The sequence below is a fragment of the Penicillium angulare genome, assembly GCF_028827245.1.
Source record: "Penicillium angulare strain IBT 27051 chromosome Unknown utg000007l_segment0_segment0, whole genome shotgun sequence".
Taxonomy (NCBI): domain Eukaryota; kingdom Fungi; phylum Ascomycota; class Eurotiomycetes; order Eurotiales; family Aspergillaceae; genus Penicillium; species Penicillium angulare.
The window spans coordinates 1767302-1782594 of record NW_026623166.1 but is presented as its reverse complement, the minus strand read 5'-3'; the positions used below and the strand labels follow the sequence as shown (position 1 = coordinate 1782594).

The window sequence follows — 15293 nt, the reverse complement described above, 5'->3', positions numbered from 1 at the left end:
TTGAAGGGGGGAGGGGTCGATTCGCGATGGATCGACGCGTCTGGTTTCAATGATATTTCTACTTAGGTGTGCGGCAACGCGCGGTGACACAGAAATTTGGGTTGTGTGTGTGGGATCGGAGAGGGGTCGCGGCGCGGTGGCGACAAGCCAGACTGATGGCTACAAGAGGGGGGATTCAAGTCCAAGAGATGTACAGGCGGGGTATCTCGGATACAGGAAGATGATGAGAAGGAAAACCGAAGCCGAACAAAAGATGCTGTGTTGTAATACCCAAGTGCGCTATGAGTCTTTAATCGAGGCTCCGTCATCTTCCATGGGTCGCACTGACCAATGACAGCACGCACGTCCCTCCATGCCCCCGGATGAGAGGTGCGGGTCATTTCGGTGATCACAAAGAGCCCGTGGGGACATGATCGTAAGTGATAGGATATCATTAGAGTGAGTAGCTGCGTGTCATTTGATCTACAGGAGCTTACCCCTTCATGTGACTAGCTATAGTTGCATTCCCCGCTCTCAACACATACTAGTCTCTCTTCAACTTAAATGCCTTCTATACAGTGGGTTTTAATTTGTTGGGACTCTATAGACTTCAAATATAGGCACCGCCTAGTACTTCGGCATAACCGGACTGCTCCTCTCGACTACCACTGGTGCATTTTGACTCTGACTTTCAGTGGACGTCGTCTCAATATCCCCGCTACTACTCTCCGATTCCAGCACAGCAGCCGCTTTTCTCTTGTCCCTAATTTATAGATCGTCAGTCTGATGGCCTGCGTGATTTGGAAAATTTGCACTTCTTACCTTCGATACAAGACAAGAGAAGTAATGAACCCTGCCCACAACAAGAAGTAGAATACAAACGCCACGGGCCATCCTTTCTTCCATTGTGGCGCTCCATAGGGACCAGCAGTTGGGAAGATAAGAAGCGGCACCCAGATCTGAAAGGAATAGCCAAAGGTCATCATAGATCCCTGTTGATGAGATATCTAGTCAGCTCATGTCCGAGCAAACTTCAAGTTGATCATTTCAAGTCCTTTGAACTTGAATCTTACCATGATTAGCGCTCGCTCTTCAGAGTCATCCTTGACAATGGTATTGATCGTCGAATATAAGATTGGGCTCAAACAGCCAGACAGGCCGAGTAAATACCACGCAGCAAACCTAAAGTGCCCATTTGTTAGTAATGTTCTTCAAAGAAAAATATAGTGCGGATAATGGTGGATGACAAACTTTAAACCCTTTGGAATGTGCCAAACAATCATGCAAATCGTCGAGAAAAGACACCCAAGAGACGCAGATGAAAAGATAGCCCAGGATGGGTAAATAGCCGCAAGGGTGGTACCAAACCAAGATGCAACGATTTGAATCGCATAGCTTACGGTGGGTAGTTGATTGACTTGAGTCACGGAATACCCTTCGGCTTTAAGCCATAGGTTCATGTAAGATGACGGGTAAGAAGAGATAATCATGCATCTAGATAAGCCATTGGCTGCACGCTCTTCAAAGCTTGAATCCGGAACTTGGAAAGGGAAACTCACGCATAACATGTAATAAATACCCAAATGTGCCACCTCTTAAGAGATCGCTTGAACACATCAAGATTCATTTTACCAGGACGACGAATACCTGCCTTACGCCCTCGCTCCTTGGCTAATTCAATATCGCTTTCGGTCAAATAGAATGGTCGAGGCGAGTCTGGGATGCCGGGAAAGATAATGAACCCAATAATAGCAACTGGGATAGTGAAAATGCCGTCGATAATGAAAAGCCATCTCCAACCCGGCATACCTCCAACGCCCGAGAGATTCGTATACGCGGCCGATTGAAGATATCCACTAACCATGCTGCCAAGTGGGTTACATATGAACCAAGTACCTGCGCGCTTGAAAAGCTCAGGTCCGGAATACCAAGAGCCTAGAAGTGACATGTCAGTACATGTCTGTACTCTCCGGAAAGCTTAAGTGGTGGACTTACCAAGGATAAAATGAGTTCCTGCAAAGACAGGAGCTTCCAACATTCCGACCAAAAATCTCAAGGCATACAATTGATGAACGTTTGTAACGCGACTTTGAGCGAAGGTGCAAATACCCCAGAGAATTTCAAGAGTAGGAAGCAGCCAGCGAGCTCTGAGAGTTTTGTCAATAACACAGTCCTCTTATAAATCAACATACTCTGACTTACAGCTTGGGACGTGACATCAAAAGCAGTCCTGGGACCTGAAAAACGACATAGGCCGTGAAGTAACAGACATTAAAATAATTGAGTTCGTTGCCGTATAGGGCGAAGTCCTCCTTGAGGCCGCTCACGTAGGCATTGCTGATATTCGTTTGATCTGCAAACCCCTTGTAAGCTTGTAGCAATTTCAGCTGACGAATATTCAAGCCTACCAAGATATTTCACAAAAACTGTAACTGTCAGCAATGTATTCTTACAGTCTTCGATATGATTTTACCCACAGCACAGGCACGCAAAAACTAGAATGGAAACATCAAGCTTGAAAAGCAATCTACAAGTCCCAGGTTAGTAAATGATCAGAGTACGACTGGATAGCTTACGAACTTTCTTTCTTCCGAAGGATAATGAGAAGGATACCAGTTGAAAATCTCCTTGAAGAACCCCAAGAAGGTCAGCCTTGACTTCGCAGGTGTATCCTTCTGTCCAGACATGGTGATCAAGATACACTGCCTGGGCCGTATGCAATATTCAACGCATGAAATGTCCCTACTATCTCGTAAGTCATGGCCTTCCCGAATTTTCGGCTTCTATATAAATAATCTTAAAGGCTATCTTGGAAGGATCAGATGTGTGGCTGGCCGCTATGCAATTTCTCCACTCCTTGTCGTGATTAACCTCACCGGAGGATTTATCTTCGTCGGAGGAATACCGAAACATGTTTTCAGGCTAAAGCGGATAGTTTAGAATGTATTGAGTGATGATAGGTGCTATTGCACAATGATAGGGGTCTTAAGCTGAGGACCGCGACATGAGGCGGCAGGATGACGTGCCCGGACCTCGCTCAAATACCGAAAATCACCCGTTGGCGTGTTCTAGCTCTACATAATTGGACATGATTTTATACGACTATGGCGTGCTTTGATTATCAAAAGTCACTGTGAGAGGTCAGTTAGTGCGGGGTTCTAGGTACGTAGGACTAGACGCGGTCTGAATGAAATCTTTGGACTTTATATGCGGAGAAGATTCCTGGGCACTACTTATACACGGCCCCACGCATCCATATCCTTAATCCTCACATCACAAGAGCTAAGGATAACACCATTCAAAAAGCCTTGAGAATACCAATATGCCTGGAAAGATTGTTGACCGATATGATCATGTCCCTGTCACAAAGGAGGACTGTAAGTCAATGAGAATACAGGTCTCGTAGTACATTACTGACATTCACAGTGGACTGGGCTGAACTTGTTACCCTTGACTTGAGCCTTTTTGAGCAACCTGGTGGCAAGGAACAGCTCGTTAAGCAGCTCGAACATGCAGTTCAACATGTTGGTGAGAATTGAATTATCAAAACACTTCGTGGAGTGCCAGCTAACATTACTTTTGCGCTTAGGCTTTTTCTATGTGAAGGGTTTCAACATTGCCCAAGAAGAAGTAGACCGACAGTTTGCTCTTGGTCGTGAATTCTATTCTCTTCCTCTCGAGGAGAAGCTCAAGTTCCACAATTCAAATGACCTCGTCAACGGCGAGTATAATGGATATAGACCTGCTGGACACCGCATGTGAGATTAGCACAATTGATTATCATTGGGAAATTATTTACTGACCTTTCAAAGTATGGGCAACGGCATCAAAGATAATGTTCAGGTCTATAATATCCCGAAGTTTGATGGCTTCCACAAGCGACAACAGCCTCCTGTCATTTCCGATAATATAGAAGAGATTGAGGCTTTCAGCAGAGTAAGACCTCCCGTTCAAGTTTCACTGAAAGACTTGATTACTCACCAACTATAGAAATGTCACACTGAAGTAGTGGAGAAATTACTCCGCTTGTTTGCCATCCTACTCGAGCTGCCTAATGAAGACCAGCTGGTCCGCGACCACCAATACGACGTCAAGGGAGAGGATCATCTGCGCTACATGCACTACGCAGCACGATCCATCGAGGACAACAAAAAGGTTGGAGGTCTTTACAGCGCTGGTCACACTGATCTTGGATCCATCACTCTGCTTTTCAGACAACCAGTGGCAGCTCTGCAAATTCTCAACTCCGACGGAGAGTGGAAGTGGGTTCGTCCCCAGGATGGAACCATCACGATCAATACCTGTGACGCACTCACAGCTTTGACTGGAGGATACATCAAGTCGAGCATACATCGTGTTCACACCCCACCCGCAGACCAAGCCCATGTTGATCGTCTGGGTGTCCTATATTTCGCTCGGTAAGAGATGAACCGCTGCCGTTGAAGAAATTTCGAGTATTCAAACTAATTTCCGACGTACTAGACCCAATAACCACGTCGTTCTTGATCCTATTAAGGATAGCCCTGTCTTAACTCGCCTGGGTCTCACACAGAATGCCTTCACAGAGCTTGGTCAACATCTTACAACCGAGCAGTGGGTTAAAGTGCGACAAAGTCAGCAACAACGCCGTAACAAGGATATCAAGATATCTGAGGAAGGAAAGTTCACCTACGGAAAGGGTGATCTTGATATCATTCCTGGCCTTAAGGCCAAGATGTACGACTAAATGTTTTGTTATGACACCGTAATGATTTAAATTTTACTATGTGCATGTCTAAACATTATGACTGGATTCTAAAAGGAACAAAGAATGAAAATCCAAAGAATTTCTACCTACTTACTATGATTCCCTTCTCCTACTCCCTACAGAGTCCAAACCATTGCTCTGAACTCTCCAGGTGTTATCATCGTTCTAAGGTGTTTCGTCTGAAATTCTGTGCTGCGCACATTCGGTCGGACTAACGGCAATAGTAATTAGACTGCGTTCTTTTTATGCGGCGCGATATTCAAATATTAACTAACAGGTAAACATGAAAGAACACGCCGACTCTTTAACCGATTTAAAGAATGAGGTGGAATCTTTATTAACTACCTATCAATCTAAATTCACTGGATTATGTCCATTTCCTCCCTTCGCTAAAGAAGGAAGCAGGAACTGAAGACATATCAAGAGGCAAGCTGTGCCAGTCAGTAGACCAATTACTCCCTCCCTGCTTTGCAGGCCAAATTCGTCGGAAGGGCTCTTCCAGCCAAGATGGAAGCGGGCGTTCTGGTCCTTGAGAATTTTTTGGCGGTCGTATCCCTTGCACTATGATTTGACCATCAGAATAAGGAAAGCGAATAACCCGCCACGGTTGTTTCAAAGCCCATAGCACGGACGCGAATGGGTAAATCTGCGTTGTTCCCAGCGGATGATTTATCAATCCGGCTTTTCCAATACAATGAAGGTCCAGTGACTCGAGCGGCCAGTCTTCAGGGCCTTTTTGAGACTGTATTGTTTCAAAAATAGATTTTGCCAAAGCACTGTCAATCGCATGATCAATCAATGCTTCGCGGATATCACCGTTTCGAAAAACCATATTCCCGCCCAGTTTCTCGGGGCATTCTTGGAGATCATAATTATCGAATGAAGAAGCGGCGGCTGTGATACTCAGTGTAGGACTAACACCTGGGTAGTCCATTTGACGATTGCAGAGCTTGACATTTGTTACGTCGAGTTCAATGTTCAGGTATCGGAGCTTTGGGATTCTTCCAATCTGGAGATAACTTTCTACTTCAGAATAAAGACCTCGATTACGAGGAATAGTAATCTTGAGTTCTTCGAGGTTTGGACAGAATTCGCTGATTTGCTTAATATGATGTTGCGATATGTGCCCAGTGCTCGGGTTGGGTGAAATAACCAATTTGGTCAATGTATCACCATGATGAGCTAAGAAATAATCAAAGGTGTGTCTGGAACACCAGCCATGAATTATCAATGTCGATAAAGGCGGCAAGCTGGAAAAAAACTGATAAACAGGCTGGAAGCTGGGAGTAATAAAGTCGAGATCATCCGAAGGCAATGATAGAGTGTACGATGACATGGTGAGTTCTAGCTCTTGAAGCGATTGGAAAGAGCATTCACGACTTAGAAAGTCCAGTACTTCATCAGAAGGAGGACTCATCAAGCGAAGGGTATGAAGGATCGAAAAATCTGTACAGTCTTCCCACAATTCCATGATTGGCCTTTGAATCCATCTTGGTCCGTTGTAGTCTTCTTCGTTGCCTTTGTTGTCTTCGTTGACGTTGATACTAAGGTATCTTAATGAGCCTTTTTTAGGCATATCGTCGTGGGCTTTCTCGATAAATTTGGCCCATCGATGCTTTGGCCGTGGATGTCTCTTGTGGCTTCCATAGCAACGCATTACATGAACCTCTTGTATGCAAGGTGCAAGGGTGGCCACAATACGGCAAATAGCCTCTCGGTCAAATATGAAATGGTCACCTGGCAATTCATCCCAGGGCTCGAAACCATCAGATCTAATACTATATAGACATGGAGATGATACTAAGGCAAGCTCGTGGGGATCAATTTGGCCGTCGCCGTCCCACAAACTGTTTAACTTGAATGTATTCAACCACAAGCGACAACTTGGCCTGCTCTGATGAAGAGCCTCGAGAAGACACGGGGCGAATTGGGTTAATCCACCATACAAAAGATCCCGTAGTTGAGGCATTTTTCTAATCAGATCTGCAACGGGGGGCCACTTTTTGTCTTCCTCAATGGTGTATTCCCAGAGACCATTAGGAAAATGATGCCGAGGGAAGGGGCGCAGGTATGGCGAGGGAAATTCAAGCACATGTTGTCTCAAATCATCGATATACTTCGTGGGACTTGATGATATGGCTCGATCTTTACCATCCAATCTTCGACGCTCAATTCTAAAGCATCGGACCATGGAAAAGGCATTGAACCGTTGAAGATTTTGAAGTAGTCGTTTGCTTTGAGACAATATTTCGTCGTCGCTCTCACGATCAAGTTGAATGGTCACGGTACGATAGATGAAAGGCGAAGCCACCGCTAATAAAGATTTGCTTGTGAGCGCCAGCGCACGTAGGCTGGATGGGGAGTTGTTGCCGACATAATCCAAAATAATTTCCAATATCTCTGTGGGGAGAAGTTCGAAAAAGCAATCTACCCGTGGACTGTGGGGAGCCGATTCAATCGCCATTCTGACTGCATGGCTTCGGTGGCTTCAATTATTGTACTAGGGACTAGGTGAGCGACAATTCCTCACCATTATGTGTCAGTTAACTCAATCATGGGCTTTAAATATGAAAGGAAAAATAACAGATGGCAAGAATCTTGATACCTAATTCTTTTTTCTCAAAATGGAAAATTTTCGGCCCCATGGGTTGAGGCTCTGGCTCGCCGTTGCCTGGGGGTGGTGGCGCAGTAGCAGGATTCTCGTCGGAAGTCAGATACTAGGCAGCCTCTAGCGGAAGGAAGCAAAGTTCATATCGATGCCAGATCTATTTTTTTAATTTGAAATTTAGAGACAGAGCGGAAGCCTTTTGTTGGCTGCAAACACTCTCGCCAAAATGAAGCTTTTTGTGTAAAGAAGCCGAGGGGCTCAAAGACTCTCCAATCCAAACGTGCAACTTATGAAGATTCCAAATTATACGTGCAGACCTACCAAGACCACACCATTTCTCACAATTGCGGGAGAGTTTGATCAACTGTTTCAGTAGCTCACGAGGAAGCTAGGTCCACTGGATGTGTTAGATCAGTAGGAAAGTGAGGTTTGTTGTGAATTATAACTCCTGCGATAGGCTTTTAGCATGCTCATATAGTTTCTAGATGGTTATTGATCGAATGAAATAATCAGACTCGTGGAGCAAAACTCCGGGCTTACAAGACAATTTATGGAATTCAAATGGCTCTTTGGGTCGATGACTTGCTGTATGAGATGAGATACGCGGGGAATCTTCAAGGTGCATCAGTAGAAATACAAACACATCGCTTTTGTTCGGTGGAAGTGGCCTCCACTACAGTATAGTACAAATCGTGCTCTATAAGGTCAGAACCTTTCAATGTGTGCCATTTTTGGCTCTTTTTCTGCCGTACCTATTCATTCTCTAAGTTCTTCACGTTTCTAGAATCCCCATCGGCCTGAGACAAGATATCTAGTGTAGGCACGACTCAATAATGGACGACATGGACTAATAACTTTGAAATTCAAGCCCTTATTAGATTATCCAAACCATCAACTCAGCTTGAGAGGGCCGCTTTTACAGGACAACGCTTAAATTTAATTAAACAACCATATATAGGAAGAGTAGGCCTCAAACTGTATCAATCGTACGAGGTAACCAGGTGCGTAATGGGTCAGTAAAGCGGTTCGTGTAGTGCACCTTTAGATTACGATCTTGTCGCCTTTCGATTGTTGAAAAGTTAAACAATATCCCATCAGGAACAGGGTTGCAAAGCCATATGTGACTTGGTCCTTAATTTGACTTATATTAGGAGCCAGTCATTGAAATATTTTCTTTTCATCAATTTAATGATTAACAGATATAAAATGATTGGCTGACAAAGTATTTTAATGTACCATTTCAAAACCGAAATGATCAATTAGTATTACAGCAGCGTTGACCTCGATATTATTCAAGAAAAGCCCTAGGTCTAGTACATGATGAAGCTGTGGTTGTAGAAAAGTCTACGTATATCACAGTCTGTATAGCGGCTGATGTGGCCGACACTAAAGTATATCAAACCGATTTTCTCAAGATTTGGACCAGACACTCAAGTGCTATCATTGTAGATTAGCATTTATAACATTGAGTTTTCTGGCCTTGGCAAACTCGAATTTGTTCGAACCTTGGAAGCTGAGATATAATAAGATAATAAAATTGTGGGTCCTGCCTCCTATCTTCGAATGGAAACTGTCGATAGAACAAAACCATTCGTTAGGGGTGAAGCATGAATATTTGGCTTATTTTATCGGCAAAGCTGCCTGTCACAGAGTGGCATAAGCCCTGTAGATATTCAACGACCCATGTGTCGCAAATTGTAATTTGGCCTCCGGACCAGCGAAGAACACACTTCCTTCACGCAGATCGTAATTATCGGCCTGTCCTGTGGCCATAATTCCGGAGCCCTCAGTAACAACAAGTATACTAGGAGAATGAAGCACGGCGTGAGTTTCCATTTCCTTTCCATTTAAGCTTACCCCAAGAACATTAAACTCGCTAAATGGGGGAGCGTATTCAACTGTCTTCTGGGTGGATCCGAAGGAGCTCGGTTGACCTTGTAATAACGAGGCTTCTTGGCCTTGAGGTTTGAAAGTGAGAGCTTGCGTGAAAAGGTTGATATTGTCTCTGTCGGCACGAGGGCAGAACCCGGTGTTGAGGACATTGTCTGATCTCGCCATGCATTCGAGAATATCCCCTGATAACCAAGCATGGATGCTATCAGCTGGTACACAGACAGCCTCGCCTGGCTCCAGAGCCATGTAGTTCATCAATAATGAAGCGATCAAGATACCGTTATCAGATTCCGAATATTGTTCGCTCAATCGCTCTACCAGTTTGGGTATGTGCTGATGCTTTGCTCCAAGATCCGAAGCGGGAAGGTGCTTCAGTTTGTCGATTATACTAGAAGCATCGCGCTCTGAGAGTTTGAGCAAAGCGCGACACGTCTCTCGTAAAGCCTTCTCGTCAACATGCTCGTACTTTGGCAAGATTTCCTGCAGAGGACCCAGCCTGATGATCTCTCTCAGTTCCTCAATAGGCTTGAAGCCAACGAATAATTCAAATCGAGTGAGCGCTACCGCAATCTCTGGCTTATGATTACTATCTCCGAACTTAGTGGAGTCATATGCGTGCAACTTCTCAGCCAGCTTTTTGTCGGGGTGCAATTGCAGTGGCAGGGCCTTCTCAAAAGAGAGAATCTGATTTCGTCAGTCCTCATCAGGGATCTCCATTGAAAGGGGATTGTGTACCTTGGGCAAAAATGGGACTTCGGTCGAATATCTATCGCAAAATCTACTTCCGAGTAATTCGGGATTGTTCTTGATGTGGTCTTGGAGCAGCTCGCCGCTCGAAGCAAGTCGAGACGGTACTGAAGGGTAGGTTCCCATCCACATCTGTCGCCTCGCTCATTAGTTTGGAATCTCACACTGGTTACAACACTTCTACTATTTGCGCACCTCAGAGTATGTCTGTGACTGATCTAGTGGGCTCGCGTCGGGCATCTGCGACCATAAACGGCCGGCGAGAGATTCGCCACCTTTCTTACCCCACGGATCATTCTGAAATCGTCGTGAGGGTCAGCACATTTAGAACAGCATAATAATGCCAAGTTATCTTACCTTGCAATCGCACTGGAGTTGTATTACGCTTGCTGCCATGACTGCTGATTTTGAATGTGTTGCGAAAGGTGTTGAGTCACAAATAAGTAAATATTATGAACTTCAATTTTAAACAATAAATTTGTCCCAAGAGAAGCTAGATCCTTATGTCAAAGTTAACTTCAAATATAACTTCATTGATCGTCATACTCGGCGCATAACTTGTTTCATCGAACCGAGACTGGCATGTAACGTAGCGCATACCTGTTTTTTCCATGATTCGGCAACCTGCCCGGAACACCTCACGAAGTTGAACCAGCACCAAACGCCACTGTCAGGTTTAACATTTGTACCCACTTTTTATCACCTGTTTTAGGTGCTCTCGACGTCACGTCAACGAAATAATAACTAGATCTCAAATAGCAGAAGATTTGAAATTGTTCGTCGAAATGCAATTTTTCTCTTTACACACGAAACATTTTCGCCATGCAGCAAGAAACCGAACGCGGCGCGCAAGGACCTCAGTCCCAATTTGAGAAGGGTATGATGGGAAAAATGACAATCCAAATTAGGAATAATCTCCTAATGCTCTTACAGGCCATAGGGTTCCAATTCAGCATCATAAGCAGCCCGGTCTGCAAAAAGAACTTGGAGATCCAAAGCCGACAAATACTCAGCTCCCGACAGAAGACAATGGCTACCAGACCTACAAAGCAGCCGGGAAGCTGAAAGGAAAGAGGGCAATCATTACTGGCGGTGATTCAGGAATTGGTCGCGCGATAGCGATCCTCTACGCGATGGAAGGAGCCTCAAGCTTGATAACATATCTTCCCGAAGAAGAGTCAGATGCGAAAACGACCGTTCAACGCGTTGAGGAACAGGGTCAAAAATGTCACACGATCGCACTAGATTTGCGCAAGAAGGAAAACTGCAAAAAGATTGTTGAGAAGGCTTTGGAATGCTTGGGTGGGATTGACATTCTCGTCAACAATGCTGGGACCCAGAATATGATTGAGGACATAAAAGATTTGACTGAGTAAGTTGATTGAATTCATTCGATGAACGGAATCTAATAATATCATAGGGACCAGTGGGAAAATACTTTTTCTACAAACATTGACTCGGTTTTTTATCTCTCAAAGTACACACTGCCTCATCTCAAGAATGGGTCTACCATTATCAACTGTGCATCCATAAATGCCTACATTGGACGCCCAGATTTACTTGATTATACCTCAACTAAGGGCGCGCTCATTTCATTTACTCGGGGCTTGTCTAATCAGCAGATGAAAAATGGTATTCGGGTTAACGCCGTGTGTCCTGGGCCGGGTAAGTAGTGCTGTCCAGTTTATGTGTATTAAATCTCACAGTTTCTAATTTTTTTTGTAGTATGGACTCCCTTGATCCCAGCGACTATGAACACTTCGGCTCAAGAGCAATTTACTTCTCCGATGGGTCGACCCGGTCAACCCAGTGAGATTGCCACGTGTTTCGTATTCCTCGCAAGCCAGGATAGCAGTTTCATCTCAGGACAAAGTCTTCACCCGAACGGAGGTGTTGTTGTCAATGGTTAAAGCAGGAATGCGTGGTAGAACATGACATTCATTACGAATTTCAGTGACAGAATGCTAGCCAGAATTTGAATTATTAGCATATCAATTCAACAATTGAAGTTTCAACTTCGTTGAGGCGAAGACTATTACTAGTACTGGATATAATGATATTATTAGCATTCCTACTACTTTCTCAATCAATCATATCCATTACTTTTTTATAGCCTTCAACCAATGCTTGATGCTCGGAAGAGATAAATCGAACGTGAGATGCTCCCTATAATCAAATATAGCAATTTAGATTTACACATCGACAAGAACATACGAAATGATGTGAGGGTGCATATAGTAGTATTACAAAGTAGGTCTACTAGTTATCTGAAAGGCAAGGAATATCAACCTATACTACTGGTACTATCCGATATCTAAAGCTCGTCTCGGAATCCCTTTCAGAGTCGAAATTTGTCAAGTAAAACAATAAACAGAGAGCTAATCAACATCTTGACCCTTACAGGCCTCAACTAAATGGGATATTTCGGTCGATCGTTATAACGTTTCATATTTCGTAATTCCAAATCGCATCGGTTCGCACGATTCATTTATTCAGATCTGACGTTCGTTAGTGGAACCTCTTACCGACTCATGAGATCATTGGGGAATCGTACTTTGTGCTTTCCGCTGCTCCGTTCGCGGTGAATCATTTCGATGCCAGGATTCATCCGCCTGGGGCTCCAGTTTCTTATTATCGGTGATGTTCTGCGAGTCATAAAAATGCTTCTCGTCTGATCCAACGCCGTTCCCGCTGAGTTTGCTCGGTCTTGCTAGTCGCTCTATCGTTGACGTATTAGCACAACCTTCCACTAAGCGCTATTCTATTCGTGTCCCAATACTTACTTTCTTCATCATCTGAATGAGTCCCTTTTTGACGATCTTTTTCTGAGTTTTGACGCCCTTTCATGGAGTGCTTGTCATATGTGGCGCCAGGACCGTGCATGGACACAGGTCGAGGGTCAACACGAAAGACTTCAGACATATTTGTTCGTTTCTGAGAACTAATACTATGGTGGAGTTCGCCGCTAGTATTTATTCAAAAGATTCCTCATACTCCAACAGTGGGTAGGTGTTCCTATCTTGTTTGGTGGTGGGCGGAGAAGGGGGATTATGACGCAAAACTTAGCGAATATCCCGCTGATCTTCCGCGACAGAGTTCAACGGGATATTCCCCACTGGTGACAGATTTCGGCCCGGTTCCTCTTTCCTATGCATGGCTTGGCTGAGCACCGACCGGTGGTCCTCGACTAAGACGGAATCGATGAAATTAAAGGTACGAGTCGTATACCTGGATGTATGGTCTACATGTGCAGTGGCAGTTTAAAATTATACGAAAAACCATCAACAAAACTGTCTCTCGTAAATGGCGATCGAAGTTTCTTCACCTTTGGCACTGCAGCCTGAGTAGACATATTTGAGTTCCACCACTTTTTTGAAGAAACTTGAAATCACAGAAATGGAGGCGTCATGTTGTGCATTGTCGTAATATTTTCGAGTATAGTATGCTAATGAAAGTTGCTCAACTTATGTAGGTACTTGTTTCAAAATATTGAGTACAGCCCAGCTTCCTAGATGCTGTTCCATACAAGTAGCTCTTTTGCAAGTATTGATTCGACCAGATAGACAAAATTGCGATCTGAAATCACCGAGTGGACCGGTGCTCTGGTCTATTTGACCTGGTCGCGACTCACAAGCTTAGCTTATTTGAGCTTGTACAGAATAAAGTAAAACAGCAAAAATTTGAATGCGATTTGAAGAGAGAGAAATTGTCTGTACATTGCTTGCGTGATACATTGAAGGATTTCACATGAAAAGAAGCACAACTTGGAATTTCATGGGTTCAAGTTGAGAATGTCCTTCGCCTTGTCCCATCCAGGCAAAGTATCAGAGCCCCCGGGCTTCTGAGCCATGAAGCTATTACGATCCTCACCGGAATAAGCGGAACCGTTATCATCTGCTGAACCAGGAAAACGTTGCAAGGTCTTGTTTCCCGCACGCTCTTTCTGATCTTGTAAGCCCGCGAAACTGTTGCTCGCGTTAGCGGGATCATGACCCTGGGTTCATTAGCTACGTTCACATTTATGGATGAACATATGAGCTCTGGCTGGAAGTCGTACTGAAGCACGCTCGACTTTTACGTTTGAGGAGTCATTTGATCCGCCCTTGGTGAATCCCTGATCCCCCAATCCTGAGCCTCCACCGACATTGTTTGCGGGTGTAGGTTGACTGCTAGTGCCACCTCCTGAAATAGAGGTAGTTGGGTGGTTACTGCTGCTGTTGGCGCCTTCTCCCATTTTATAGCGTGGAAATCGGAGTGCTGTTTGAATTGGTTATTTTCTGCTTATTTGAATGTAGATCCGCCACTGGTGACACATGTTATGCAATCAGAGGAGGGATATTCTACTTACTAAGGTATTCAAATATTTCTCTATAACTTGTCTTTGGACGGGGCTTTCAAATTCTGTAGCAATGTAAATGCAAGTTCGGAAGAGTGTACAAGTCTCATAAAAGTAAGATCTTATTCTTGTCTTAGTTGATGGGCTTAATTAACATTTGGATGGGTGATTGATAGATTGACTTCATTCTTCGTCACTCGGAGTTCTGAAGCAAGTACTTTAACAACTTGGATTTCTTTCTATGCCTACATATCTGTTTTGCGGCAATCTTGTTTTTATCCAATCATTATTAGCCACCCCCAAAACTTACCGTTTTCAACATTTTCTTTAACTTGAAACCTTGGAAATGTTAACCAAAAAAGACCATTACAATGTCAAAGCTGATGAAGGAAATACACTTAACGCATTATTCTGTCATATTCTGTGATTGAGTGAAGGAAAAGTACTAGTAGTAGAAAATTCGAAGCTACACAGCAGATCTCACTGCCTTATTACTGAGGCAGTAATGTATGACGCTCTCAGTAACTACTTAGATTCATTTTTCAACACCCCCCCCCAATAATAAAAGGCACACTCTTGTTAGAAGAGGCGATCCCGATTAATGTAGTTCTATGATGACTTGCGCGTGCTGCCCAGTAGTTAGTACCCGGTGAGTAATGGCATGGCGATGTCGACGTCATGCTGATTTGATCACTTGGAAGATTTCCTCATGCAGTCGAGTTTCACGTGGAGACCATAAAATGCTTTGAAGTAGTGAATCATTGGAGCTCAGTCAAACCAATAACAGTTGAATGATAATAACCATATTCCAAATATTCGAAGCTGTGTTGCCTGTCGATGCTGTCATTGTTTAGCATTCTGACCGACCGGGACAGATTTGCGATAATTCGCCCTTAACCTTGGAAAGCACCTTTTCATCTTTCAGTATCTGGCCAAGGAGAATGTTTCTCAAACCAATATTTCCCTTGGGTCGTCCAGACCGT

At 44.1% G+C, this 15293-nt stretch overlaps 8 protein-coding genes across 8 annotated transcripts; 2 read left to right on the top strand and 6 right to left on the bottom strand.

Moving 5' to 3' along the window:
- Positions 1 to 606: 606 nt before the first annotated feature.
- N7478_009947 (MFS general substrate transporter) lies at positions 607 to 962 on the bottom strand (the record flags this gene model as incomplete). Its single annotated transcript, XM_056926161.1, has 2 exons — positions 607 to 742; positions 802 to 962. 2 exons carry the CDS (start codon positions 960 to 962, stop codon positions 607 to 609), a joined length of 297 nt encoding a protein of 98 aa, XP_056775531.1.
- Positions 963 to 1534: 572 nt separating this feature from the next.
- N7478_009946 (uncharacterized protein) lies at positions 1535 to 2666 on the bottom strand (the record flags this gene model as incomplete). The annotated part of the gene is made up of 4 exons (XM_056926160.1): positions 1535 to 1914; positions 1975 to 2126; positions 2182 to 2366; positions 2556 to 2666. 4 exons carry the CDS (start codon positions 2664 to 2666, stop codon positions 1535 to 1537), a joined length of 828 nt encoding a protein of 275 aa, XP_056775530.1.
- A 635-nt stretch (positions 2667 to 3301) lies between these two features.
- Positions 3302 to 4705, top strand: N7478_009945 (Clavaminate synthase-like protein; the record flags this gene model as incomplete). The annotated part of the gene is made up of 6 exons (XM_056926159.1): positions 3302 to 3356; positions 3406 to 3507; positions 3569 to 3737; positions 3792 to 3915; positions 3970 to 4397; positions 4462 to 4705. 6 exons carry the CDS (start codon positions 3302 to 3304, stop codon positions 4703 to 4705), a joined length of 1122 nt encoding a protein of 373 aa, XP_056775529.1.
- Positions 4706 to 5093: 388 nt separating this feature from the next.
- Positions 5094 to 7190, bottom strand: N7478_009944 (uncharacterized protein; the record flags this gene model as incomplete). The annotated part of the gene is made up of 1 exon (XM_056926158.1): positions 5094 to 7190. One exon carries the CDS (start codon positions 7188 to 7190, stop codon positions 5094 to 5096), a length of 2097 nt encoding a protein of 698 aa, XP_056775528.1.
- A 1788-nt stretch (positions 7191 to 8978) lies between these two features.
- Positions 8979 to 10370, bottom strand: N7478_009943 (uncharacterized protein; the record flags this gene model as incomplete). Its single annotated transcript, XM_056926157.1, has 4 exons — positions 8979 to 9911; positions 9963 to 10106; positions 10170 to 10271; positions 10332 to 10370. 4 exons carry the CDS (start codon positions 10368 to 10370, stop codon positions 8979 to 8981), a joined length of 1218 nt encoding a protein of 405 aa, XP_056775527.1.
- Positions 10371 to 10796: 426 nt separating this feature from the next.
- On the top strand, positions 10797 to 11884 carry N7478_009942 (uncharacterized protein; the record flags this gene model as incomplete). Its single annotated transcript, XM_056926156.1, has 4 exons — positions 10797 to 10851; positions 10908 to 11346; positions 11395 to 11639; positions 11700 to 11884. 4 exons carry the CDS (start codon positions 10797 to 10799, stop codon positions 11882 to 11884), a joined length of 924 nt encoding a protein of 307 aa, XP_056775526.1.
- A 627-nt stretch (positions 11885 to 12511) lies between these two features.
- Positions 12512 to 12896, bottom strand: N7478_009941 (uncharacterized protein; the record flags this gene model as incomplete). Its single annotated transcript, XM_056926155.1, has 2 exons — positions 12512 to 12693; positions 12758 to 12896. The coding sequence occupies 2 exons, from the start codon at positions 12894 to 12896 to the stop codon at positions 12512 to 12514; spliced, it is 321 nt and encodes a 106-aa protein (XP_056775525.1).
- An 850-nt stretch (positions 12897 to 13746) lies between these two features.
- N7478_009940 (uncharacterized protein) lies at positions 13747 to 14208 on the bottom strand (the record flags this gene model as incomplete). The annotated part of the gene is made up of 2 exons (XM_056926154.1): positions 13747 to 13968; positions 14032 to 14208. 2 exons carry the CDS (start codon positions 14206 to 14208, stop codon positions 13747 to 13749), a joined length of 399 nt encoding a protein of 132 aa, XP_056775524.1.
- Positions 14209 to 15293: the final 1085 nt, after the last annotated feature.